At 44.2% G+C, this 26,333-nt stretch overlaps 1 protein-coding gene across 1 annotated transcript in view; it reads left to right on the forward strand.

Annotated features, from left to right (window-relative positions):
* The first annotated feature begins 20,177 nt into the window (after nt 1-20,177).
* deptor (DEP domain containing MTOR-interacting protein) overlaps nt 20,178-26,333 on the forward strand; it is a 32,296-nt gene continuing 26,140 nt past the window's right edge. Inside the window, exons 1-4 of the mRNA XM_079693952.1 lie at nt 20,178-20,670; nt 20,923-21,012; nt 24,501-24,679; nt 25,106-25,229. Of these exons, the coding sequence (XP_079550078.1) occupies nt 20,657-20,670; nt 20,923-21,012; nt 24,501-24,679; nt 25,106-25,229 (407 nt within the window). The 5' untranslated portion in view covers nt 20,178-20,656. The remainder of the gene's footprint in view (nt 20,671-20,922; nt 21,013-24,500; nt 24,680-25,105; nt 25,230-26,333) is intronic.

Raw genomic sequence — 26,333 nt, forward strand, 5'->3', positions numbered from 1 at the left:
TTAGTTGCATTCATGACTATTGCAGGGAGCTATAGCCTACTGCAGTGACATATCAAATAACTTCCACCGATCTCAGCATAAACAGCAGGCACAACACAAGCTCAAAAAAAAAGTCCTCACTTCCAAACTGTATTCAAACACAGCACACGCAGAAGGAATCTAAGCATCTTCAGGTGGGGAAAAGGAACGAGCTAGCCAGGATTTGAACCTAGAATCTTCTGATCCGTAGTCAGACGCGTTATCCGTTGCGCCACTAGCCCGTGTACCATAGGGAGCGTCATTTCGGCTATTTAAAAAGGGACAGTCGGGAGTTTTTAAATATTGACGACGACTTCATTTGTCCACGAGAATTGGTATCTTACTGTAAACAAATAAATAATACACGTCTATTACACATTATTTACATCGTATGGCAAACCTCATTTTCAATAAACAAAAAAGAAAAAAGAAAAATAGACCCTCGTTGCCCTTTCTTAACCAGCAGATGTCGATGTCGGACATTGGATGTACCAAAGAACGTTACAACCAATGCTCATAAATAATGAACTGATCTATCTGAATGTTAATGCATTCGTGTTCATTCATTAGCCTACTATTTGCAAGGAGTTATACTGCAGAATTATATAATAATTGTTTCTGTAGAAAACTGTTATACACGGGTGTAGGACACGTTGTAAAGCTTATTCTCCTGATTTTTCTTTATATCATCATGGAAGAACAGTTTCTGCTTTGGTTTCATCTGATTGGCCAATTATATGGACACGCAGAGCATGAGTGCATGGCACGTGCATTTCACGTGTGACCCTCTCATCTTTTTCAAATTTAAAGTTATGTGAGTAGTGTTTTAACTTTGCAAGCCCAGGCCTTTGTGGTTTGCTTGAGACTACGTTCACTTGTACCAACCAACCAACCGTGTTCGCCGATATTACTACAGTGTTTCCAGCTATTTCAACCAGCCAACTTCGACCGACACAAGCCAAAAACAGTCCAGAAATGGACAAGCGGCAGCACTTCCAAACTGTATTCAAACCATAGATTCAAACCATAGATTCAAACACACTCACAGCATAAGCAGAAGGATTACAAACGTGGATGTGATGCGCTGCAGTCAATCCGTTTCCGCCGCGGCCATGGCTAATTGAGGCGTTTTCCTTTCCAATCTGCAGAGGGGGAAAAGTTAAAAAGCTCCAATAATGTCCATTGAAAGTAAAACTCCGTTATCCCAAGCGTCCATGTGTTCTGTCAGCTTAGAATCCGGTCCATGAAGTCATGTCTTTGTTGTGCCAATCTTTTTTGGACTAAATGTAGCACATAGGCTAGCTAGCTTCCAAATAAATAATTAGCTTGAGAAGCTAAACTCGGCTAATCACTTTGACTCGTTCCAAGGAAAAGTCTGTGCTGAAGTAAAAGCTTTACGATGTTTATTGAAGAAAATAGGACCAATAGAAAAAAAAACAGGACTACAATTGAAGCAGTTAATCTTTTTTGTGATTCCCACAACCGCCACACTACAGGTCAGCAACAGGTGGACTAATGCCTTAAACCCATGCTTAAACCAGACCCAGGTGACATTTTACCGGAAATGACAAAAAAACGTAGATGAAGGTATAGTATAGCCAGTGGTGTAAAGTAACTAAGTATATTTACCTGATATTTACTCAAATACTGTACTTATTTACAATTTTGAGATACTTGTACTTTACTTGAGTATTTCCATGTTTTGCTCGTTTGTTGTTCTACTCCACTAAGATCCACAACAAGTAAATTGTGTACTTTTACTACACTACATTTGTTTAATACCTTTAGTTACTTTGCCGATTTGCATTAATGATGTGAAACCATATTGTGAAACATAATCAACACTTAAATCAGAAGCAGCTACCCTGCAGTATACAAAGTCATTCAAACTAGCTGCACCTTTACCAGCTTTGAGAACACTTTAACGCATCAATAATTATAATCAAAACGTCATATATTATTCTGAAATGGACCAATCATCATGAGTATTTTAACTTTATACTTACTACTAGAGTAACTTTTTGAATGCAGGACTTTTACTTGTAGAGTAATCCTACCCTCTCATACTTCTACTTTTACTTAAGTACAAGATCTGAATACATTTACCGCCTCTGAGTAGAGTAGACAAATGGGCTACTATAACAGTGTTTGTATTGAACAATCTAAAATTGAACTGTCTAGCTGGCTGGACCTTTAAACTTCAAATGATTGCCTTTCTTATGGCTAAACTTTCCTATTGGAATACCGGGCAACTCCTGATAGTACAGCATAAACTGAATGCGTTATAGATTCTCATGACATATTCATAAAATAGGAACTTTAATCAGTGATTGGATGATTGTGAAGGACCAGGGTACGCAAAAATCAGGAATGCAAGTTGAGGTGCAAAAATAAGGATTTTATTTACCCAATATATGTACAATCTTAAGATGGGTAATAAAATCAATTCGGTTTAAACAAAAAAAGGTGTAGATATAAACAAACACAATCTAGCATTTAATGCATAAACAAAACATCACAAAAATGGGTGACATCCTGTGTGCTCTTCTTCTTCTTCTTCTTCTTTTCTTTAATGGCGAATCGCTTCCACTTGGAGCATATATCGCCACCTACTGTTGAGTTATTAAATGTTCATATTAAATCCTTGTCCTCAGACCAGTGCTTTTGAGGAATTTGAAGATCAGCTTGTTTGCTTCATTTCTTGATTTACTTTCATATATTGCCTTGAAATCCATGTCCTTGATGTTGAGTTGTTCAAGTGCAGTTTTCAGAATGAATCTTTGTCTGTTATAAACCGGGCAGCTAAAATGTGTGCTCTTCTGCCCAAGAGCAACTCACATAACCCCTTCTCATCTCCACACTGCAGGAACTTACTGGCCAGTCCATTGTCGCATGCAGGGGGAAGAAGCTCTAAAAAGGGGTGGCTTAAATGGAGTGGCCTCTTTAAACACACCTCAGGGTTTGAGAGGAATGGCGTAGTCCAATTAGCTGACACATCTATAAAGGCAGGTGTTTTCCATCAGCTCAGCCTTTTGCCAGGAGCAAGGTAAGCTGTAAGACACTTTAAGATGTGTGTTCGTTTGTGAGGCTTGTAGCCCTCACACAGATATATTAGGTGGGCAGCAAGATAAACCACATTTACGCATATTCTCTACTGTAGTGCAGTTTTGTTTTGGCTTCTTGAAACACAAGCCATCAGATTGTTTCGTAATTTTTAAGTCGAACCAACATCAACACTGTGCAGAGGGAGGTTAGCTGCGGTACCTTTTTCAGCCTCAGCAGTGGCTGGTTGCGCTATACCAACATATAAACTACCTACATTAATCTGTGAAGTGATTTTGTTTGGCTCTACTGTTAAAATATTGGATATTTTGGCCCTGCACGGTCCCTGCCACTGGTCTCTCCTTCAGCTGCAGAAAGAGACCAATGTAAAAGTGTCTAGCTTGTTTTACGGAAAATTAAGTTATAGCTCGTTGACTAAGGTTGTTAAGACCCCATTTACACGGGAACGTTTACGCAACAAATTCGTTTTCAAAAAAGTATTTCGTTAAAATCAAATCAGGTTTTATTTATATAACACATTTTAAAAACGATTTTTTTTTTTTTGTCGAGCCAAATGCAATAAAAAACACTTTACTGCGATAGCAAACAGAAGGCAATAAATTACAACAGCAAATAAAAAAATCAAACACAGGGAAATGTCAGGAGTCTGAGTCGTGCTCCGCTCTGACTAGAAGGCCAGGGAGAAGTGAGTATTTTAGTGTTGATTTAAAAAACCCTAGGGTCTGGACCGACCTCACATGGAGGGGCAGAGTGTTCCAGAGCCTAGCAGCTAGTCAGCCGACCTTAAAGCTCTGGCTGGGGTGTAGCGATGGAGAAGTTCTGCTATATAAGCCGGATCCAGCCCATTGAGTGCTTTAAAAACAAATGAAAGGAGTTTAAAATGAATTCGGAACCTAATTGGAAGCCAGTGCAATGAGGCCAGAATTGGGTGATGTGGTGACCATAGGTAGTGGCGTTTTTGTGGCCAGTTCACACCAGGCCCGGCTCCAGGATGAAATGAGTGAGGGGGCTGTTAAAAAATGAGAGGGGGCGATTCTTTTTTTCTCACAACAACGAAAAATACTGGCAATGTAATGAATTGAAACACCCAGCTTTTTTCCTTCTCACTGCTCTACAATATCTTTGCTTCTTTATTTGTATTCTGGATTTACCCCTCATTCTGTTTTCCTCTGATCTTTAATGATAGTACATTATTAGATGGCTGCACAACCTGGGGACCCTGGTTTTTCTTTTCACAACACTGTCTCAGGGGATCTTAATATTTAGGAACCTATTAATGTGTTATATCAGATTAACGGAAATAATCTCAGCTAACTGACGATATAAACCATTTTTACCAAAACAAAACACAAGTCTCATAAGAAGCATCTAAATGACCCCTTAGCGAAAAATGCTAACGGACATTGGCACAGAACTCAAGATAAAAGTACCCTTATTACTTATCGTAGCTGCACATACAAGATATCCGATTAAAGCTGAGGTTCCACAGATTATTTGGGTATATAGTATCATCACTGAGTGATCCGAACTTGCGAAAGGGGAAGCAAACGCAGACATCACAACACGTACCTTTACGGAGCTTCTAGGGAGATCGTTTCACCATAGCTGTCAATCTGATCAAAAGACGTGTTCAATGGCATTAAAACGAGAAAAAACGCGGCTGAATCGGTTAAACCATAGGTTGATCAAGTTTATGGGCAATAATTTGTCTTATTTATAATCCATAATTCAATTTTTATGTAAAAATCGGAGTGCAAAAGTTAGCTACTAATGGTAGCCACCAGAGTGGCTGCTGCTTCCGGTCTAGGCAATGCGGCAGTCTAACACGCACACATGACGAAATAAGGACTATGTGGGAGTTCCCCTCGATTCCATTGGCTCTGACGGTTAGAAAGAGATGTCACATGTCAAAATCCAGCAAGGGGAGCCAGAGATATGAAAAATCCACCCAAATGGCTCCAGAAGAGGTTTTTTTTGCTAAATCTGTCTAAAAAGGTCAAATATCACTTGTTTTGCATCAATCTTGATACAGGGTACTTATTATATGTTGTACTTTGGATTCCTAAAGCTTTTAGTCTACTAACTAGTGATGGCAAAATGAAGCTTTGAATGAAGCGTCGAACCACTTGGACAATTGTGTCGGAAATAGGTTCATTTCTCGAAGCTTCAGTTACAGCGACCTCTCCTGGCGAAGTGCAAGGCTGCAGTGGGTTTAACGTATCTTTGCCTTGAAAAATATTCGATACACACACACACTAAGACTGAATATCATGTTCTATTTGCAATTAAAGATTGATAATAGTGTGTATTGGGTTATTGAGAAGAGACTAGAGAGTGCTTGACATTTTTTGGGGTGGAGAGGGCCTTTTATCAGTTATTAAAGTATTAAAGTTGAAAAGCAATGATTAAAAGTTTAACTATTCCGAGCTTTGAACCAGCTGCGTGGAGGATATCGCCGCATCCTGGCCGCCGGCTCTATCCACTGGGCTATAAATTAGACCATCGAAGTGTTTTTATATTACTCATTGTCTTTTTGTTCACAACTTCTCCACATTTCGAAGTGTTTCACGAGCCAGAACGACCTATTTTTCTTCCTGGCTTGCTCTATAATGATCCAACCAGTGCTTGAATTGGGCCGGTACTCACCGGTACGCAGTGTAGAGTCTTGTTGTGATGAGAGGGATACAGGTATTTCATAAAATAAACGTGCTCCCTGGAGGTTAGCTACAGAATTGATATCACAATTTAATCGGAGCTGATCACAAGTTGTCATGACTGATCCAGTCATCTCGATGAGCGTTCGGGCTGTGAATAAACAACTTGTGTTTTACTTTTAGGCTGTCTGAAGGTATGGACAGCTATCAAAGCTACTATACATCACATTAAGAACGATGAACAAATGAAAGTCGGACACAAATATATAATTTAAATTATTTATTGAAGTTTGCAATGTTTTGAACAGGCATCCACACAGTCACCTACTTTGTAATGTTCGATACCTCCCTGTAAGCGTCACGATATCGGACTCTCACCCACAACCTCACATACGAGTACTGAATGTGCAGCAAAGTGATCTTAGGAAGGCAGATATAGCAAAAGATGAACGTAAACGACAAACGATGTTTCTTTCCTGGTAAGTCAACAATGGGTCCTCAATGTACACGCCCCGGATTCCTATGACGAAAATAATAGAATGTCGCCAGTTGTCATGACTCAACTTATACTGTAACACCGGCACTTCTGATTTTTACCCATGTGGTACCGGCACTTCTTACTGAGTACCGGCAAGGTGCCGGTACTCAGTAAAATGCCGGTACTCAGCCGCCGGCAATATACGTATTGTAAACGCAACGCAGCGCAAATGTGGGTCTGACTCTGCCTCACAGAGGGTGACTGGCTGTCTACATGACGTGGCCTGCCGACATTGCCACTTTTATACAGATCATACTAATGCCCTCGATTGGTCTCTGTGTGTCATTCAAGCTCGGGAGGGTGTGTGTTGGTGTATGTGTGGCGCGAGCGAGCGAGAAAGCGCGCGCACCGTTTACGTGTATTGTTGTTAGCATCTGGTGCTAGCTAGCTGCGCTAACGGATATAAGGAGCTTTTTCAACAACAAGGTGGAGGGAGAGTCCTTTGCTGTCAGACTGAGAGGCTGATAACTACAGCTCTGGTGAGGTAAATTACTCTGAGTCTTTAGATAGTTAACTTAGTTTAAGTTATCTCAGTGGGTCTCAAACGGTTCGGTCACCATTTATGTAAACACATATTTCCATTTGAGGGGGTAGTGATTCGTAAAATATGCATGAATAATACAAACAAAATGTTAACTAGGTGAAAAAAGGTAAGATAAAGTTGTTGAGAGCTAAAACTAGTCTTTGCTGTTGCCTCAAAGAGGAGCAGGGGGGAGAGGAGGGAGACAGGAGAGGCCGATTCAGGAGCCCAGACACACTCACAACTATAAATGAACCAAAAACAAATAAATAAACAAGTTTCAATGTTTTTTCATATTGGATATTGTATGTTATTGGTTATGGCCATGTACTTATGATTTTATGATGATTTAAATGTATACATTTTTGTTTCATATGGGTGTAGTCTCTTTATTTCCCCCTCAAAATGCACCAGATTGATGCATTTAAGTCCAACATTTTAAAAAAAATCTTACCGGGGGAGCATGCCCCTGGACCCCCCTATAGGATTTGAGGCCCGGCCCCACTGTTCCCAAATAGATTTGCAATTTTTTTTAAATAGTAACCCATCTCCATATGTTTCTTTTTGGGTAGTAGATTTAAACTAGAGGGCTATCACTTTGTGCAGCAACGCTATTGACAAATAAATCCAGCAAAATGGCACAAAAAACTGGTAGTGGCCTCAGGGACGAGGAGTCATTTAACCAGCCAGTAGGAATCAAGCTTTACTTTCTTTTATATCCATAAAGAAAAAGTAAATCTGTTTACAGTTGTTTCATTATGGATGTTGAGAGGTATCCATATATCTCTTCATTTTGCTCTCAAATTGCACCAGATTGATGCATCTAACTTCAATATTTTAAAAAAAAATGTTCCCGGGGGAGCATGCCCCCGGACCCCCCTAGACTAGAGGGTGTCAGGTCCAATCCCCACTTATAAAAATAGCACTTTACCACTGCACCCCCTCTAATCTCAGATGCACCCTGAGTCATTTTGTTTAAGTACAGTGAGCCTTTCTAAAATATACAGTAAAGAGACAAACCCACCAGCATTATAGGATATACTATGACTTTGTGCCAAATACTTGTTGCTGATTTAGAGTACTGGCACCTTCTTTATTCCAATTCAAGCACTGGATCGAACAACAACTCAACAGCAACAATGCAAACTACGACAACAACCCACACATTGCGCATTGTTTCGAGCGGTTATAAAGTGTTGAAGCGCTCAAATTTGAAACTGTTTCAACCTGTCACCTGTCAGAATCGAGACGAGGCAGTGCATTGAATCACCTGATTGGACGGCGAACCAGTGAGTTGATTCATTCAGGAAATGAAGCAGTTGCTGGTTCGGACGTCACATGTCACGTGATTTGAAGCAGTTGCTGCTTCGGACGTCACATGTCACGTGATTTGAAGCAAGCTTCGAAGCACTGCATCTATGGAATAGGAAGTCCAGCGTTGAAGCTCCGTTCGAAGCTTCAGTGTCAAACTGCCATCACTAGTAATAACCCATCATCCAAGGTTAGTTTTCACTATAAGTACAAAATACTTTTTGGACAGACACTATAATTTACAGTTTTTTACCATGTTCAATCTGAATTTTCTTTAAAATAAAAAACATCTATATTGAATCTGACTTTTCTACATCCAACTGACAGGTTTATCATTACTTTGAGAAAAAAGATGATTAATTTAACCCTTTTAGAAGGGAAGATATGGTCATTTGTTCTGGGAATGTCATTTTCGAGCCTGAAACCTGAAAAACAGGCTCGGGGTTTAACAGGCTTTAGACTAACATTGATTTCCTCCATTTATAAATTGGCTCTGTAATTATACCATAACCTTTTCTCCTCTATCCCTTAACTCGTCTTCCTATACAGATGTTATACTTACTTACTATCTATCTAGAAACATTTATCTGGTTGATTTTTTATTTCCAGGATTGAATGTTCAGACCAAGGCCTAAAACCTGGCATTTCATAAGAAAGTGACCAATATATAAACCAAATGTAATATTGGATAAAACACTACACCAAATGGACAGACACAGATTAAAAGTAAAGTCCCCTGGTTTGTCTCTAGAGTCAAACTGCCATGAGAAAAATCAAATCAATGTTCCACAATCCGCCACTAGATGTCGGTCATTGTACCCATACGGTTTATATAATACAGTGGCGAAGTCCCTCCCCTTCCGGTGGACCTCCATGGGACCTTATTTCGAAAAAATTATGTATTGAAGTCAATGGAGAGAGAAAGATTATCTTTTGATCCCTTTTGAATTGTGCCACAAATTACACATGATTGTCAATTTAAAAGATAATTTTGCAAGTAAAAAATAAATTAAATGTGTCGTAAAACTGTGAAGTAACACATTTGTTTGTGTGAAACGCTCACTGAACTACATCTCTGGTCTGTCTCGCAGAACAACACACGTCACCAAGATGGCCGTCACTACTGTCAAGTCAACAAAACGATTGACTACCCTCACTATCACCACAATGACACACGTCCAGAATAATGTCATGCAAAGCTGCCTGCCTGCCTTCCTTTGATTCTCTCTGAACTGCCTGGTCTTTTTAATGTTTAATGTCAACCATTTGTGCAGATAGCATGAAGTAGAAAAGATCGCCGATGCTAGCATTAGCATTTCTCCCCCGGGCTTAAATTGTGTATTATAGAATGATCACACCGGTGACGGCACACTTCAAAGGGTTCACGAAATATGACTACCACTCTTACTGTTTAACATTTTGGGTTACTTAATGTTACTTCATATTAAGGCTGATCAAAATGACAAGGCTGTAATGGTACCTAACTTGATCCAGTCACGCTGGCGTGACGTCGCGCCCATCTACTTCCGGTCCATGGGACCTTATTTCGGAAAATAGTCAATGAAGAGAGGAGAAAACGTATCTTTCCATCCCGTTTGAATTGTGCCATGAATTACACATGATGTTTGTCAATCTTAAAAAATAATTTACATTTCAAAAAAGTCAGTTTGTCGTAAAACTGTTGAAATATAAGACTAGGAAAAATACGCAACTACAAATCCCAGAGCCGCGTAAGTGATGTCACAATTGTTTTCCTCCACTAAGAGATAACTAAGATCAGCGCCATATAGATATAATCTATCTATATGTCGCTGGCTAAGATAAGATAACTTTAACAAGATGCCTGTGTGCTTACCAGGTTGTTATCATACCAGCAATGGGTCTTGCTCGTTCTTTCGCTTCCCGTCTGATGAAAGGACCAGGAGTGGCTGGATCAAGTTAGCTACCTAGCTAGTAGCTAGCACGTTAGTTAGCATTACAGCCTTGTCATTTTTATTAGCCTTAACATGAAGTAACCCAACACGTTAAACAGTAAGAGTAGTAGTCATATTTCGTGAACCCTTTGAAGAGTACTGCCACACTGGTATGATCATTCTATAATACACCATTTAAGCCCGGGGGAGAAATGCTAATGCTACATTAGCATCTGCAATCTTTTCTACTTCACGCTATCTGCACAAATGGTTGACATTAAACATTAAAAAGACCAGGCAGTTCAGAGAAAATCGAAGGCAGGCAGCTTTGCATGACATTCTTCTGGACGTGTTTCATTGTGGCGATAGTGAGGGTAGTCAATCGTTTTTTTGACAAGACAGTGACGGCCATCTTGGTGACGTGGGTTGTTCTGCTAGACCGGAGATGTAGTTCATTGAGCGTTTCACACAAACAAATGTGTTACTTCACAGTTTTACGACACATTTTTCTTTTTTTGACTTGCAAAATTATCTTTTAAATTGACAAACATCATATGTGTAATTCGTGTCACAATTCAAACGGGATTTTTCTCTCCATTGACTTCAATACATAATTTTTCCGAAATAAGGTCCCCTGGAGGTCCACCGGAAGGGGAGGGACTTCGCCACTCTACTACCACAACATAGCTTTGCAAATGAATTTTCCCCTGGGGACAATAAATCTAATCTGAAATAATGTAATATTCAATCCCATACTTGGCGATTGAGAACGTGCATTCGTAACTTACCTCGTTTAAAGTACTTTTGTAATGCGGATAGGGCAGGGATGCAGATCGGGTAGTGACAGACACGTCAGTTCGGATGGAAATCTGTATCCGGTCGTTGTACACCCGTTTTTAAAAGATTTGAGTACGGAGGAAAAGAGAGGGTTTTATTTTCTGACGCTGCATGAGTTCCCCAATATTTATGTATGAAAGACATTTTGCATGATAGGTCCCCTTTAAAAATAAAAGAGAGGACTTACTTTTGGTCTACCCATTGTAGTAGCACATGGCTTGCTGATGTCCTTTCCACTGTGTCATGTGACAAACAGTTTTTTCACTTTCTTTGCCAAGCTAAAAAGGTTTCGGTAACAGGGTTGCGCGCATGTTGTGGGACACACTTTCACTGTAAAATTACTGTTATTTAAAATATGTTTATGATTTAACAAATTGATTTTACCATTACAAAAGAAATATATCAATAGAATAATAAAAAAAAAAGTAAAGAAAAACCCTATTTTAAATGTTATATAATATATTTGACATGCAAGTTGGTCCCCAAGAAGCGGGGACAAGAGAAAAATGCAATTTTAGGAATTGTTCGAGAGCTATTTGATATTTTAAATAATATTTTGAAACAATTTTTTCGACAACTTTATATACATCTTGTCTCAAGAGAAGTATATTTAAAACAACAAGGGTATGTTTTAGCTTTTTGGGCATGGATTATTTGATTTTTTATATGGGGGACATGAAATGTCGTCCAATTCTGGAATGACCGAATAAAACTGCATGATCAATATTCTACACAATAACACATATAGCTGGACAAACACAAATTACATGTATTGTCCAACCCAGTGGCGTAACAGGGTTGTGATTGGCCCCGGTGCAAATATTGTTTTATGAATTTAGGTTGCTTGGTTACTTTGAAGACTGCGTGAACCAATCAATGCCATTGGGGCCCAAAAGAAAATATTTAAAAGATATATTTTGTTTTGTTTTGCATGGGCCCCTGGCCAGCATAGAGTGGCGAAGTCCCTCCCCTTCCGGTGGACCTCCATGGGACCTTATATCGGAAAATTAATGTATTGAAGTCAATGGGGAGAGAGATTATCTTTCGATCCCGTTTGAATTGTGCCACGAATTACACATATGATGTTTGTCAATTTAAAAGATAATATTTTTGTGTGAAGCGCTCAATGAACTACAACTCTGGTCTTGTACACGTCACCAACACCAAGATGGCCGTCACGTTGGTACATTTCACCTCTTTCTCTCAGAATGAGGCGAAAAGTATTAAAAGAGGTGAAAATCACTACAAGTCTGGGCATGTTGAGAGCTGTACATACAAAACATTTGAGTTAGTCGGTTCTGTAAGAGCCAGCATGCGGGACCGGCTTTAAAAGGTTTCGGTGAGTAACAGGAGTGTAATGTGTAACGTTAATGCAGGGCTGCCATTGAGCGTGAGAGTCACGCAATTAACCCATATCTCACGCACTCACGCCACACTTGCCTTTCCTCACGCTAAGTTTTCGTCCAAAATAAATGTACATAAATATAAAAATAAAGTGAAGGAACAGCAAACCGAGCGGTCTACGAAATGAGACAAGTCTTCTTGCTTAGTTCAGTAAAGTTGGAACGATATTGGGAGATTCTGATTTCACGGATCAATAACTCATGAACAAAACGTTATTCAGACACAAATGACGTCTCCTAAGTACCGTGGTAAGGTTGACAACGAACTACAATCACATGTTGATCAAAAAAAGCCAATACGCGCCGTCCTCCGAGCCGGACACATTACATTGGTCTCTATCCGCAGCCGGAGTAGAAACGAGTGCTCAGGGACCGTCTGCAAAGTGCATCTCCGAAAAAAGAGAATACAATAATATTAAATCACTATTATACAGCTTATTACTACCAAACTCACTACACACATCAATAGTCTCCTGGTGGTCAGACTACAGCAGAGAGTTTGGAAGAATATGCCTTTGAATAATTTTGGGGAATATTTATAATATAAATCTTCAATAAATATGGCATTCTCTTAAATAACTTTACTAATATACAGTATATTTCTACCAAACTCACTATTTGCATTGTTGTTGTTAGCATCTGGTTAGCTAGCTGCGCTAATGGATATTAGAAGCTGTTTCTAAAACAAGGAAAGAGAAAGCTCCACCCTGTCAGACTGAGATAACTACAGCTCAGTGAGGTAAGGGACTCTGTTTAATTAACTTTAGTCTAGTTATCTCAGTGGGTCTCAAACGTTTTGGTCACCATTTACAGACCCGGCGTCATGGGCGGGCCCCATGGGGCCGGGCCCGCCCATCCAGGATTTGGGCCCGCCCATCCTGGATTTTGGCCCGCTGTTTTAAGGGCTGAATACAACATTTTAATTGTTTTATTATTATTGTAACGTCCACCCGGACGTGTCGGAATGACGAGTGAAGCGTTCTCAAGTTAAACAGGTTTATTAACAACCAACGGCTCTCATCCGTCCTTTCTCACTCTCTCTCCTCTCGCGCCAACCTCTCACTCACCTCCACGCGCCCACACAGACACACACACACCAAACCCTCTGCTCCCCAACCCCGCCCCTACCTGCTCTCCTCACAGAAGCCTGACACAAACAGTTAACAGAACACTTGAACAATAAATGCAGATCGCTACATTGCCCCCCCCTTACTAAGTCCCTCGCCCCGAGGGAATGCATAAAAAGTCTCTGAGGTGGCCCGGGGCTCTTCTTGGTCTCTGAGGCCGCCTTGGAGTGAACACAGGCGGCTGCGCTTGCCGGCTTGGAACATCCTGTTCCGGAACAGGGGGTGAGTTTGGGGGTGGGGGTGAATGTGGGGGGTCAGCAGGGGACACAGTCAGTGAATCGGGGGAAGTGACTGTCTGGTTTCTCCTAGACGATGCTGGGGGTCTAGGCCGCGGATGTGCATCGCCTCTGTATGGGGCCAGCCGGTCCCTGTGGAGGGCCACCCGTCTCCCTCTAGGCGGCAGCTGGACCCTATAGACCACCTCTCCCAGCTTTTCCAGCACCTCACAAGGGCCCACCCAGTGACAGTCCAACTTAGGGCACCGGCCCTTCTTTCTTCTTGGACTATACACCCACACCAGGTCCCCGGCCTTGAAGTCCCCCCCTCTAGCCCTCGTGTCATAGTTTCTTTTCTGTCTCATGCCCGCCTTCTGCAGCTGATCGCGGGCAAAGGCATGTGCTGACTCCATTCTATCCTGGAGCCTCCTGGCATATTCCGGTCCCGGAGGAACCGCTGGTGTGTCGGGGGGTCGGCCAAAAGCCATTTCTGCTGGTGTCCGCAGCTCTCGCCCCAGCATGAGCAGGGCCGGTGTGCATGAGGTGGACTCCTGCACAGCCGATCTGTAGGCCCAAAGAACAAGAGGGAGGTGCATGTCCCAATCACGCTGATGCTCCGCGGTGAGGATAGCGAGTTGTTTTCCCAGAGTCCTATTGAACCGTTCGACCAGTCCGTCACTCTGCGGGTGCAGAGGAGTAGTCCGCGTCTTTTGCATGCCCAGCCGGTCACACATAGCGGCGAACACCCTCGACTCAAAGTTTCTTCCTTGGTCGCTGTGAATGACCTCGGCCGCTCCAAATCTGGCAAACATGCCCTCCACCAGGGCACCTGCAACGGTCACCGCCTCCTGGTCTGGTATAGCATACGCCTCTGGCCATTTTGTAAAATAGTCCATGGCGGCCAGGACGTAACGGTTCCCCTTCTCTGTGCACGGGAATGGGCCCATTATGTCCACTGCCACCCTCTCCATCGGGGCCCCCACCGCTAGCTGCTGAAGCTGGGCACGTGACTGATCAGTGGGACCTTTGTACGCCGTACAAAGGTCACAGCGGCGGCAGAAGTCCTCAACATCTCTCCTGAGCTGGCCCCAGTAACAGCTTTGGCGGAGTCGACGCAAGGTTTTGGAGACCCCAAAGTGTCCTGCCCCAGTAGTTCCATGGGAGGCCTTAAGCACTTCTTCCCTCAGCGCCCTGGGGACCACCACCTGCCACCTCTCCTCCCCCGTTGCAGGCTCTTTCCAGGCTCTCTGCAGCACTCCATCCTTCGTCCGGAGAGCCTCAAACTTTGCAACCAGTCCTTTGGTGGCAAGCGAGCACCCAGCAACTTCATTCCACAGTGGCTTTTGTCCTGACTCCACCCACCTCAGCACTGGCTGTAGGTCAGCATCCTCTTCCTGCCGCGCTCTCCATTCGGGTGAGTCGATGATCCGTGCACCTCTGCAGACCGGCTCGGCTGGTTTATGCCTGTGGTCTCGCTCCTCCTCTGCACAGAGCTCCTTTTCTTGGTCCTCTCTCTTTTCACAGTACCGACAGCCGCTGGGAGCACAGGGGCGCCGGGACAGGGCGTCAGCGTTGGTATGGCGAACCCCCGCCCTGTGCTCCACTGTGAAGACGTACGGCGCCAGTCCTTCTAGCCAGCGTGCAATCTGTCCCTCGGGCTCCTTGAAGGACATCAGCCACTGGAGGGCTGCGTGGTCAGTCCTCACTGTGAAGGACAGGCCACACAGGTAGTACCTGAAATGGCTGATTGCTCTCACAATTGCCAGCAACTCTCTGCGTGTCACACAATAGCGCCGTTCAGCTTTGTTGAAGGTTTTGCTGAAATACGCCACCACTTTTTCCCCCCCAGGCCCCACCTGGCTCAACACCGCCCCCATCCCGACGTCACTGGCGTCCGTATCCAGGACGAACGGTAGGCTGAGGTCTGGGGGAGTGAGGATGGGAGACTCCGTCAAGGCCTTCTTTAAAGAGCTGAAGGCCAGCTCACACTCTGGAGTCCAAGCAAAATCACAGTCTTTCTGTTGCAGGCGGAACAGGGGTGCAGCTATGCAAGAGAAGCCACGCACGAACCGCCTGTAGTACGACGCTAACCCAATGAAGCTCTTCAGCTCCCGCAGATTGATGGGGGCTGGCCAGTCCTTTACTGCCCGCACCTTCTCCTCCAGCGTGCTGATGCCCTCTCCTCCGACTCGGTGCCCCAGGAACTCCAACTCTCTCCTCAAGAAACAGCACTTGTCGGGGTGGAGCTTCAACCCCGCTGCTGCTATCCTCTGTAGAACCCGCCGCAGGGCTCCTAAAGCCGCCTGGAAGGAGCTACCATGGACCAGGATATCGTCCAGGTAGACCAGGCACTCCTGTCGGGGAACGTCAGCGAGCACCCTTTCCATCAGCCGCTCAAACGTGGCCGGAGCGTTGCACAGGCCGAAGGAGAGGACTCGAAACTGCCACAGCCCCCTCCCAGTGCAAAAAGCTGTCTTTGATCTGGCTTCTGGGCTGAGGGGAACTTGCCAATACCCGCTGCGCAGGTCTAAAGAGGAGAACCAGGATGAGCCAGACACCAAGTCCAAACACTCATCTATGCGGGGCAGCGGGTATGAGTCTTTCTTGGTCACACTGTTCAGCGGTCTGTAGTCCACACAAAACCTCATCTTTGAACTCTTCTTCTTATTGACCATCACAACCCCCGAGGCCCAGGGGCTGTCAGAGGGCTCAATAATGCCAGCTGACAGCATCTCATCAATAGCGCTGTCTGCTGCTGTCTGATGGGCCAGGGGAAGGCGGCGGGGGCGTGTCTTGACGGGCCGTGCGTCGCCCGTGTCGATATCGTGCTGCACCAGGTGTGTCAGGCCCACTTCCTCTTCTGTCAGAGCAAAAATGTCCTTAAACTCCCACAGCACTTGCCACAGTTCCTCCCGCTGCTCGGGTTTTAAGTCATCACAGCTGCGTTTCCACACCTCCTTCACTGCCGCCCGTCTGTCCCCCTTTAGAGCTGCAGGTTGTTGTTCCGGGGCCGGGGGCCGTACATCAACTGGAGTACGGGGTGTGGGGTTGGGGCTGGGGTGAGCATTGATGACAGGGGGCATGGCTGCAGGGGGGGAGGTTTGGGGTGGGGGAAGTGTTTCAGTCACTCTTGATGTAGGTGGGTGTGGTGTCGTGGCAAGTGTGGGGTGCACCATTTCAACTGTGGGACCCCCTGGAAAGGCCAGCGTGTTCCTCCCCAGGTCTAGCACACAGCGTGCAACCCGCAGAAAGTCAAGTCCTAATATGCAGGAGTCCTGTACTGCCGCAACCCACACCTTAACAGACACTGACAGCCCCCCCACCTGTATAACCACCACCCCTCTCCCAAGCATAGGGGCTAGCTCACCGGTTACTGTTCGCAGTTTCACCAGAGTGGGTGTCAACCGTGTCCCCGCTGGGACCACGTCCGGTCTCATCAGTGTCGCTGTGGAGCCGGTGTCAACAAGGGCCGTCCATGGGGCCCCTGCCAGGGTGACGGGGACATGGCAGAAATCCCCCGCGTGAGTCCAGCCCACCACCCTCACAGACTCTGCGATGTCGTTTGCTTCTGGGGGAAGCGGAGCCCCGCTCCCCCCTCCGTGCAGCTGGGCTCTGTCCACTGGAGACCAGGCAGGATGGGACCCAACGGCGGGGGTCTGTGACGTCCCATTTACACAGACCCGGGGGCGTTTCCCTGAATATCAGCATTCATGGGGCACCTTGTGCTAATATGGCCGACCTGGCCGCACCCCCAACACACCAGAGGACCCCGACGAGGACGGTTGCTGCCCTGCGGCGATTGCAGTGCCATAGCACGGATTAGCTCAGTCAACTCAGCCGCCCATGCTGGTTTCTCTTGTCCTGGCTCCTCCTGTCTCATCGTTCTCACAACCGGGCCGCCTCCCGTGTGCGTGCTCTCTGCCGCCCCTCCTACAACCTCTCTTTCCAACGCCAGCTCCAGTGCTTCCTGCAGAGAGCGGGGATGTGCCAGTTGTGTCTGGACGCGCAGCTCCCTGGGGGTTATGGCCCGGATAAACTGGTCCCTAGCCAGCTCGCTCTGCACCTCAGGGGACATGTGGCTGTATGCCCTTCTCGCCAGGGTTTCAATGTCATTAGCCAATATGCGGAGCGGCTCACCCGGCTGTCTCTGTCTGCTTGACAGCTCCGAACGCAGCACCCCAGGCTGGCTGCATTGTCCAAACCGCCGCTTCAGAGCCCCAACCAAGGCCCCATAGTCAGTTCTTTCAGCCGGGCTGAGCAGTAGCAAACAGGATAAAGCTTCATCTGTAATACACAGGGCCAGCTGGAGCGCCTTATTGTCCTCAGACCAGCCCACAGCCCGTGATAACAGTTCAAATTGGGCATGGAAGGCTTCCCAGTCGGCTTTACCGTTGTATTTCGGTGTTTTAACTTGGAGCTGGGCGCCGCCATCATTGTTTACAACCGGCGCCGCGCCACTCCCGGGGGAGGTCCCTGCGCCGACGTGCCGCTTCCCGCCGGCCGAGTCGAAACCGGCAGCAGCATTTAATTCACGCCATAAATTGTCTTCTGAGTCACGCCATAAGCCATCCATCTCCTCCTTGACTTTCGGACGAGCTCCGGTCCGGTTCATCTGTGCTTCCATTATTTACCGGCCGATGAAGCAGAGCTAACGTTAGCCGAGTCAGTGCTAGCTGCGGCTACCGGCGATTAGCGGATAAAACTCTGTTTTTTTTGTTGTTGTTTTTTTACTTCTGACACCAATGTAACGTCCACCCGGACGTGTCGGAATGACGAGTGAAGCGTACTCAAGTTAAACAGGTTTATTAACAACCAACGGCTCTCATCCGTCCTTTCTCACTCTCTCTCCTCTCGCGCCAACCTCTCACTCACCTCCACGCGCCCACACAGACACACACACACCAAACCCTCTGCTCCCCAACCCCGCCCCTACCTGCTCTCCTCACAGAAGCCTGACACAAACAGTTAACAGAACACTTGAACAATAAATGCAGATCGCTACATTATGTTTAGTGTTGTTATTTGTAGGGCTTTGTCCTAATATTTATTTTTGTTTTAAACTATGTTGAAAGATTAGTTTAATATCATTTTTTTTATTTTGCTATGAAATTCTGAATGAAAGGCTGCGCGCGAGACTGTTTTTTCGCTGGGTTGAGTCCTGTGGTTGAGTCGTGTGGGTTTTTGAGTGAGATGCGGCACAGCAGCCTGTCAGTTTACTCTTGCTAGGTTAGTTTGACTATTATCATTTATATTTATCTGCAACAATGGATATCAGGAAGAGATTAATGAAAGGAATATGGCAACTCAACGCCAGATGCAGGCACATTAGAAGACATCAGTTACGTTACCAACGAGCTAGCAAGCCAGCCAGGGACAAGGGAGGCTGGCTATCAATTCTATTTTGAAGATAAATTGACTCTCAAGCCGGCTCTCTCACAAACTCCGGCTCTGTGCGCAAGCAGACCGCTGCACACGCTCTCTGCCTCGCTCGCTCTCTCTCTCTCTCTCTCTCTCTCTCTCTCTCTCTCTCTCTCTCTCTCTCTCTCTCTCTCTCTCTCTCTCTCTCTCTCTCTCTCTCTCTCTCTCTCTCTCTCTCTCTCTCTCTCTCTCTCTCTCTCTCTCTCTCTCTCTCTCTCTCTCTCTCCACCCTGTGTGCGCTCCTCAAGTTTGCCTGCGTGCTTGCCCAAATTGGCACAGCGTTACAAATGTGCCACAAAACCAACCAATGGATGTAGCCTATAATAAGACCGTCAACAGCCTTATGGCAACTTAAAACCCCTCTGTTTCCGTAACAACATTTCACGAGCGCCGCCCTCACAGAGATGTATCCATACACTCATTTTGCGCTCAAAGTGCACCAGATTTATGCTTTTAACTTCAATATTAAAAAAAAAAAAAACTTCCCGGGGGAGCATGCCCCCGGACCCCCCTAGAGGAGGTGAGGACCCCCCCACACACACACTTGTAAAATAGTACTTTACCTCTGCTTACACCTATATGCCATTTTATATGCTGTGAGCTGATTATCGAGCCTTCATTGTAAGAGTCGCGGGTACACTGTATGTGCGTGTTCCACTGTAGCCCGGTACATTAATGGGAAACCCTAGTTTGTAACAAGAGGTACTATTACTGGTATGATAACAACCTGGTACAAAGCACACAGGCATCTTGTTAAAGTAAGTAAGTACAGTAAGTAAATGTATTTTTAGCTATCTGGAGGGAATACATCAGTTATGACAGCACTTACGCGAATCTGGGATTTGTAGTCTTTCTAGTTGCGTATTTTTCAGTCTTATATTTCAACAGTTTTAAGACAAACTTTGAATTTTTTGACATGGAAAAGATTTTTTGAGATTGACAAACAACATATGTGTAATTCATGGCAAAATTCAAACGGGATCAAAATATAAGTTTTCTCTCTCCATTGACTTCAATGTATTATTTTTTCGGAATAAGGTCCCATGATGCGGAAGTAAGTGGGCGTGACTTCGCCACTCTATTGCACCGGCTGCACCGTCGATAGTTACGCCACTCGTCCAACCCACCCTAACCCTTTATTTTCTTGCAAGGACCGAGCGAGAATCGAGCGCAGCAGCGCACCCACATCTCTGTAACCCCGCCCCTCCGGGTGACTCCCCCAATGACGCCATCAGAGTACGCCCAATGCGGGGGCTTTGTGGATGGGCCTGGCTGCGCCGTGGAGAAAACGTGCATGCATCTCGTGTGGTGTGTCATTGACAAACAAACCGAGCCAACGTTCAAAGAAACGCTTCTCTGTGTTTTATACAAGCGCTGCATACAAATAGCACCAAAAAAAGAGGGATTCATAAAGGGCTCGCGGCATGCATGCACGCACGCGTTACTGTGCGCGCGGATATTCGAAGGTGTTGGAGATTTTCGCGTAATTAAAAGTGGACCTATGGAGCTGCTGCTGGCACACGGAGGGCTGGGCTGTGACTTCTGACTGCCTGCATTGTTGCATGTTTCCTCGAATGGAATAATTGTCCTCCTCATTCATCAAAGGAATATTATTGATTGACCCTCCGTTTCACTCTCAATGGTGCTTGAAGGGTAAGCAAAAACCAAGATGTCAGCACATTGTTTATTCTTTAAAATCATCACCGCCTTCGTGCCTTTGTTTTTTCCCATTCGTTCCCCTTTCTGTGTGTTTGTAAGCTAGAAAGACCCTGGTGCACACTTTTGTGCTAAGCATTTTTATGACTCACTTGGAGAAATACCCATGCATTTCCAAGTGCAGCATGATATCTTTGTAGGAGGCCATTGGCAACAAAAACACCATGGGTCTGTGTCTCGTGTTTGCAGAGAGATGGACGGCATCGGGAACAACATGCAGAAGAAGGCTGCAGAGCTGGAGCGGCTCGCCGAGGTGCTCGTCACCGGAGAACAGCTGAGGTAGGTCGTGTGACCCAGGGCAGGAATCAGGCGGACCCTGCGTGTGTTTGCAGGGCACACATTCAGTGGAAGCAGGGTCATCTGCAAAACTGACCACTACATTCACAACCATGACTGAGTAGCTACTAATAAATACATCCTGTTAGTAAACAATCATTGTTTAGTTAGTCCTCAATGGTGTATATTTGTGTGGCTGAGATTTGTTTGAACAAGGAACTGTCTGGACAAAGTGGGGTGGTGTTAGCATGTTTGACAGTAGGTCAATCATCAAGCATTTTGCTCCCCCTCACTGCAAACTGGCACTAGAGGCAGGTCCACCGCAGGATAAGACAAAGTCGTCCACACATGCACCCCTTCCCGTGCACATGCTGCTCCTCACCTACTGTGACGTGCACATTTCAGCCTGAGGCATTCTTAAGGATGTTGTTTTGCTTTATACAGGACTGAACACATGACTAATTTAGGTTGCTTCAGTAATAAAATGCCCTTTGAGCTGCACATGGAATGACCATCCTACTAATCATTATCATGCCCTGCCCATTCCTATCAGGGAATTGTATGGCTAACCTTGGCAGAGTTGTTGACATACATTTGGCACCCTTTGACCTACTGTACTCAAAGAAAGGCTCCAAAACCCCGGTGACGTTCTCTGGCTCATGCTCCCGCGAATGAATAGAGGCTCAGTAGGTAAAGCATGGCACCAATGCCAGGAATTTCAGCCCTCGGCTAAACTATGAGGAAAATACGGCACTAAATTGTGCTTTCCTTCTGGGTGGGATACACTGTTAGAGCTTTGGCTGTCTCTGAAGAAGTACCCACTGTAGCATGGTTCTGTTCTGAAGGACCATAAAAAGTAACACCAGTCAACACCTCAAGAGACTAATAGTTTGTGCCTGGATATTTCTTTATTGAACACTCTTAGCATTGGTTTATGTTTTCTGGGTGTCATCATGCACTGTGTGTGCTTGTGTTAGTGTCCCTGGCACAGCTGTATACTGAGGCTGCCAGCTGGCAGTGGGGCCTCTGCCAGTGAACGATGGGTAGGGCGGGCTCGCTATGCCAGAGTCCTTTGCCATTGAGACACTGCTGTTCTGGGGGAAAGGGCTCAAGGATGTGACATTCGGGTCTCACTCTGTGTCTCTAAATCTCAGTTTTTCTGCCTTTTGTGCAGACATTGCAGTCCAAGAGCTTTATTAGTCATGCTGCTTGCATGACTCTAGCGATGGCGATTTAAAAACTCCTGTTCCTTTCTCCAAATATTCCAACAACTATTGGATTGATGGCAAATGAAACTTTGTAGAACTTGTCATGCCCCGCTCAGGGTGAATTGTAATAGTTTCTGTGTTCTCTTAAAGGAATAAGAAACGGTTATTTTAATGTCCGTCCCTTTTTAATATTTCTAGCAGTACCATAAGGCCAAAACGGTATTTGTCTAATGATTTGTTTTTTGGACAACACGGCTGCAAAACAATAATTCTTCCATAAGCCTTGGCTGTACTTTGGTAAATATACCTCCTTAACATGTTTCATTTTAGTTGTGAGCATTTATAGTTATTTTTTCTATTCCTTTCTATAGTCTTTCATTGATTTTGTTTGTAGTTACAGTCTCCAGTACAAATACTGACTGGAAAGTTTAATCATTGATGCTCTTCCTCATCGATTCACCATGAATCACTGCTTTTATGTTATCCTTTGGTTTAAATTGTTATATCAGGCCAATTATTGTTATGCTGACATACATAAGGGACTAAGAAAGTTACAGTTGTTACATTTTGTGAACTGTAGAGTTCATTAAAATACAATTTGACATTAAATAAGACAAAGCTCGTACAAAAGCTAAGAGTGAACATAATCCACACCTTTTGTTTGATCATGTTAGTTCCTGGTACTGATAAGAGCATGCTGTCTGTTTTGTAGCCTCTTATCACACATTTGTGATTTGTGTGACCATCATAGCAACTGCTTGTACTGTAGTGCAGATCTGTTTCAGGCACTGCGTTGAAACAGACAGAAAGACAGAAACCATGACCCACAGACACACAGCTGCTGTAGTAAGGCTTGTGACCAGTTCATCGCTGTGAATAGACCGTTTGTTGTGCTAGCATGACTGTGATAGAGAAAAAGGCTTTGTGAATGTTTGCAGCCTGGGGCCTCATCATGGTCATACTGGGAGCCAGAGATTCATTCAGAAACTCTGTTGCTTCTCATTGTTTTATCCACACCACACATTTAGGAAGTTCTATAACAGAGAGTGACCAACACAGCGAGAAAACCTTCCACAATGAGCATCGTGTAACCAAAAAGCTACATGGATGATATTGCTTCCAGCTCTAATTAAGACATAACTCAAAAGTGGAGGAGGGGTGGAAAAGATGATGCCGGACCCGATTGGAAGTGAAATCTGTTCAGCTGATCTTGTTTGTGGGTCTCAGTGCAGGATTGGACCAGGCTGTCACTGCTAATCCAAAGAGATGCTCGCCAGCTGCACACAGACTCAGCATGGAGGGGGGCTAGCTAGCTGCAGGAAGCTCAGCTAAAGGCTGTGGTGGGCTGTTTCACAATAATCACGGTCAGGAAGAGGTCCCCTTCATGTGAAACCTGCATCTAGGCCATCTGTAGAGGCAGTAGAGGGTTATCCTGTCTCCATGCAAATAGTGACAATATAAATAACAGCAGCCGGTGTTTGAATGCCATGCTTTCACCTTGAGCCTAGTGGAGTGGTTTGCTCTGTCTAGTAAAATGTAAATATAGATTTGACCTTGTATTAATGTTCAGTTTGTTCTTAGGTAAATATTTTCCCCTTGTAAACAATATTTGTATAATATATATATATATACAAGATATTGTCTGAATATATATATATATATATATACACCTATTTACTAGTAGAATGACAGCCAACTTTAAGACCTTGAAACTGTTGTCATTACTTTCATTCTATTTTTTTGGTAAATGTTGTATTGGATATAGAATTATAGTCTTTTTCCTTTTAACTGACAACAAAAAATAACCTTTGTATTAAAGATGACAATGCTACTGGTATTTGTAGGGTGTATGCATATTGAAAATATATAAAAATGGTTATATATAAATAAATAGGTGAGAAGTGAATGAAGAAAATAAGAATATTTACTTTTTCAGGAGGCAATGTTATTAGAGAGTAAAAGTACTTTTCTAATAAAACAAAAACATAACATCTTGAAGCCGCAGGGAAATGTATGGAGCCTTATTAGACTTTCCATAGAAGTAAAATAGACTGTCTTTCCAAGAGAGGTAAAGGCTATTACTTCTTACATTGAAGAGGAAAAAAAAAAGGCCCCATATACAATATCACTCTAAAGGGCACATATTGATCTCATTCATATAATCACCAGGAAGTTTTGTTAATGCTATTGCAATCAAATCAATAATTTTAAAAGGGCAATGTATTTTGCTGATAAAATCAAATGTTTAGCGGAAGAATTATCACTAATTAATTTTCTCCTCAGGCTGAGGCTCCACGAGGTGAAGGTGATCAAGGATCGGCGGCACCACCTGCGAACTTATCCGAACTGCTTTGTGGCCAAAGAGCTCATCGATTGGCTGATCGAACACAAGGAGGCCTCCGACCGAGATACGGCCATCACGATCATGCAGAAGCTTTTGGACCAGAGCATCATTCATCACGGTGAGGCTGAGTGAGGTGTTAATCTTGTGTGGTATTCACTTATATTGTTGTTTCTAATTTCTGTAACAACTAGGGTTTCTCTGTCATTCTCTTTTTGTCTTGGTTTACACTTTCTGCGAAAAACGTGTGCCTCTTAGTCGATGATTCTCTGTGCCTTTCATTAATGTTTCACACTACCTGTTTCACATTTGACTAGCAGTGAAAACAGTGTCCAAAAGAGTGACTAAAGCGTCCTCTTTAGTTAAAGTTTAGGCAGAGCAAATCCAATGTTAACTCATCCAAGCTTTGTTTAGGTTTCATTGACGGCTCAATACACAACAAATCTAAATTCCCATGACCCCTTTAACTTTCTATTTTCTACCATCATAAATTACACTTCACTGGTTATATCCTTAAGACTTACCCTCAAAGCATTTGTGTTTTCAGTGTGTGACGAGCACCGGGAGTTCAAAGACCTGAAGCTGTTTTATCGCTTCCGGAAAGACGACGGCACGTTCCCGTTGGACAGTGAGGCCAAAGTCTTCATGAGGGGGCAGAGGATCTATGAGAAGTATGAGCATATGCAAACACGACATGACACAGACATTTCTCTTTCACCTGTTTAGCATAAAGCTATGTAGGAATGTTATGAAACAGCTTTCTTGCCATGGGTTGGATAAGAAGATTGCACCACTTTTATATATGGATGATATTTATGACGTTATAGCAAGCTGCTAGTCTGCTTAGCTTATCATACCATCTGGAAACAAGGGCATTTAGTTATGTGTTAGACAACTTTGTAAGCAGTACCAAATGACAGGTGGATTTGTGTGCTCTATTTGGACAGAGCCAAGCTAGATATTTCTCTTTTGATGCACTGATACAAATACTGATATTTCCAGAAATATGCTTTACCTCCTCGAAGATTGTACTATTGAAGGGTGAGGATGTGATGAAAAATGAGTAATGAAATCTCTGAACCAGTGTGTCGGAGATGCGGCTACCTTTTAATGCTTTGAAAATGTCTTGGTAAGTTTAATTCTACTAGATTAGAGCGCATAGTTTGGAGCTTAACTGTCTTCTAACCATGATAAAAGCCTGCTGGGATCAAACAAACAGAAGATATTAGAAGCAGTTTGACAAGAGATGAGTCCTAACAGTTGTCCAGGGACACTGCAGAATGTGTTTATCTGAGGGCAGAGGACACCACTAATGGGACTGTTTATGTTTATCATCAGCTTTCTACCCATGATGTTGTTGTTCAAATAATGATATGACTAATTGTTGCTATAGTAACGTTTCTGCTCCTCTTATTGGCATCTGTACAGTTTTTGATGTAAACACACACTCCTTGCGCTTACGACTAACTAATAAGTTCAGCCCCTTTTTTTGACACACACACACACACACACACACACACACACACACACACACACACACACACACACACACACACACACACACAGCTTGACTTCCCTACCCTGTACAACACATCCTGCCACCTCTGTCACATGAGAAAACACTATTCCTGTCTCTCTCTTAACACATACACAACCACTCTCTTACAAACAGAGGCATATTGTCCATATTTCTTTCTGAGAAAACACACATACACCCACACAAAGCAGTTGCATAAGCGGAAGAAATAGTCCAAGGGGAGACATCTGTCGTTTTA

The sequence above is a fragment of the Notothenia rossii genome (genome assembly GCF_949606895.1).
Source record: "Notothenia rossii genome assembly, chromosome: 7".
Lineage (NCBI taxonomy): Eukaryota > Metazoa > Chordata > Actinopteri > Perciformes > Nototheniidae > Notothenia > Notothenia rossii.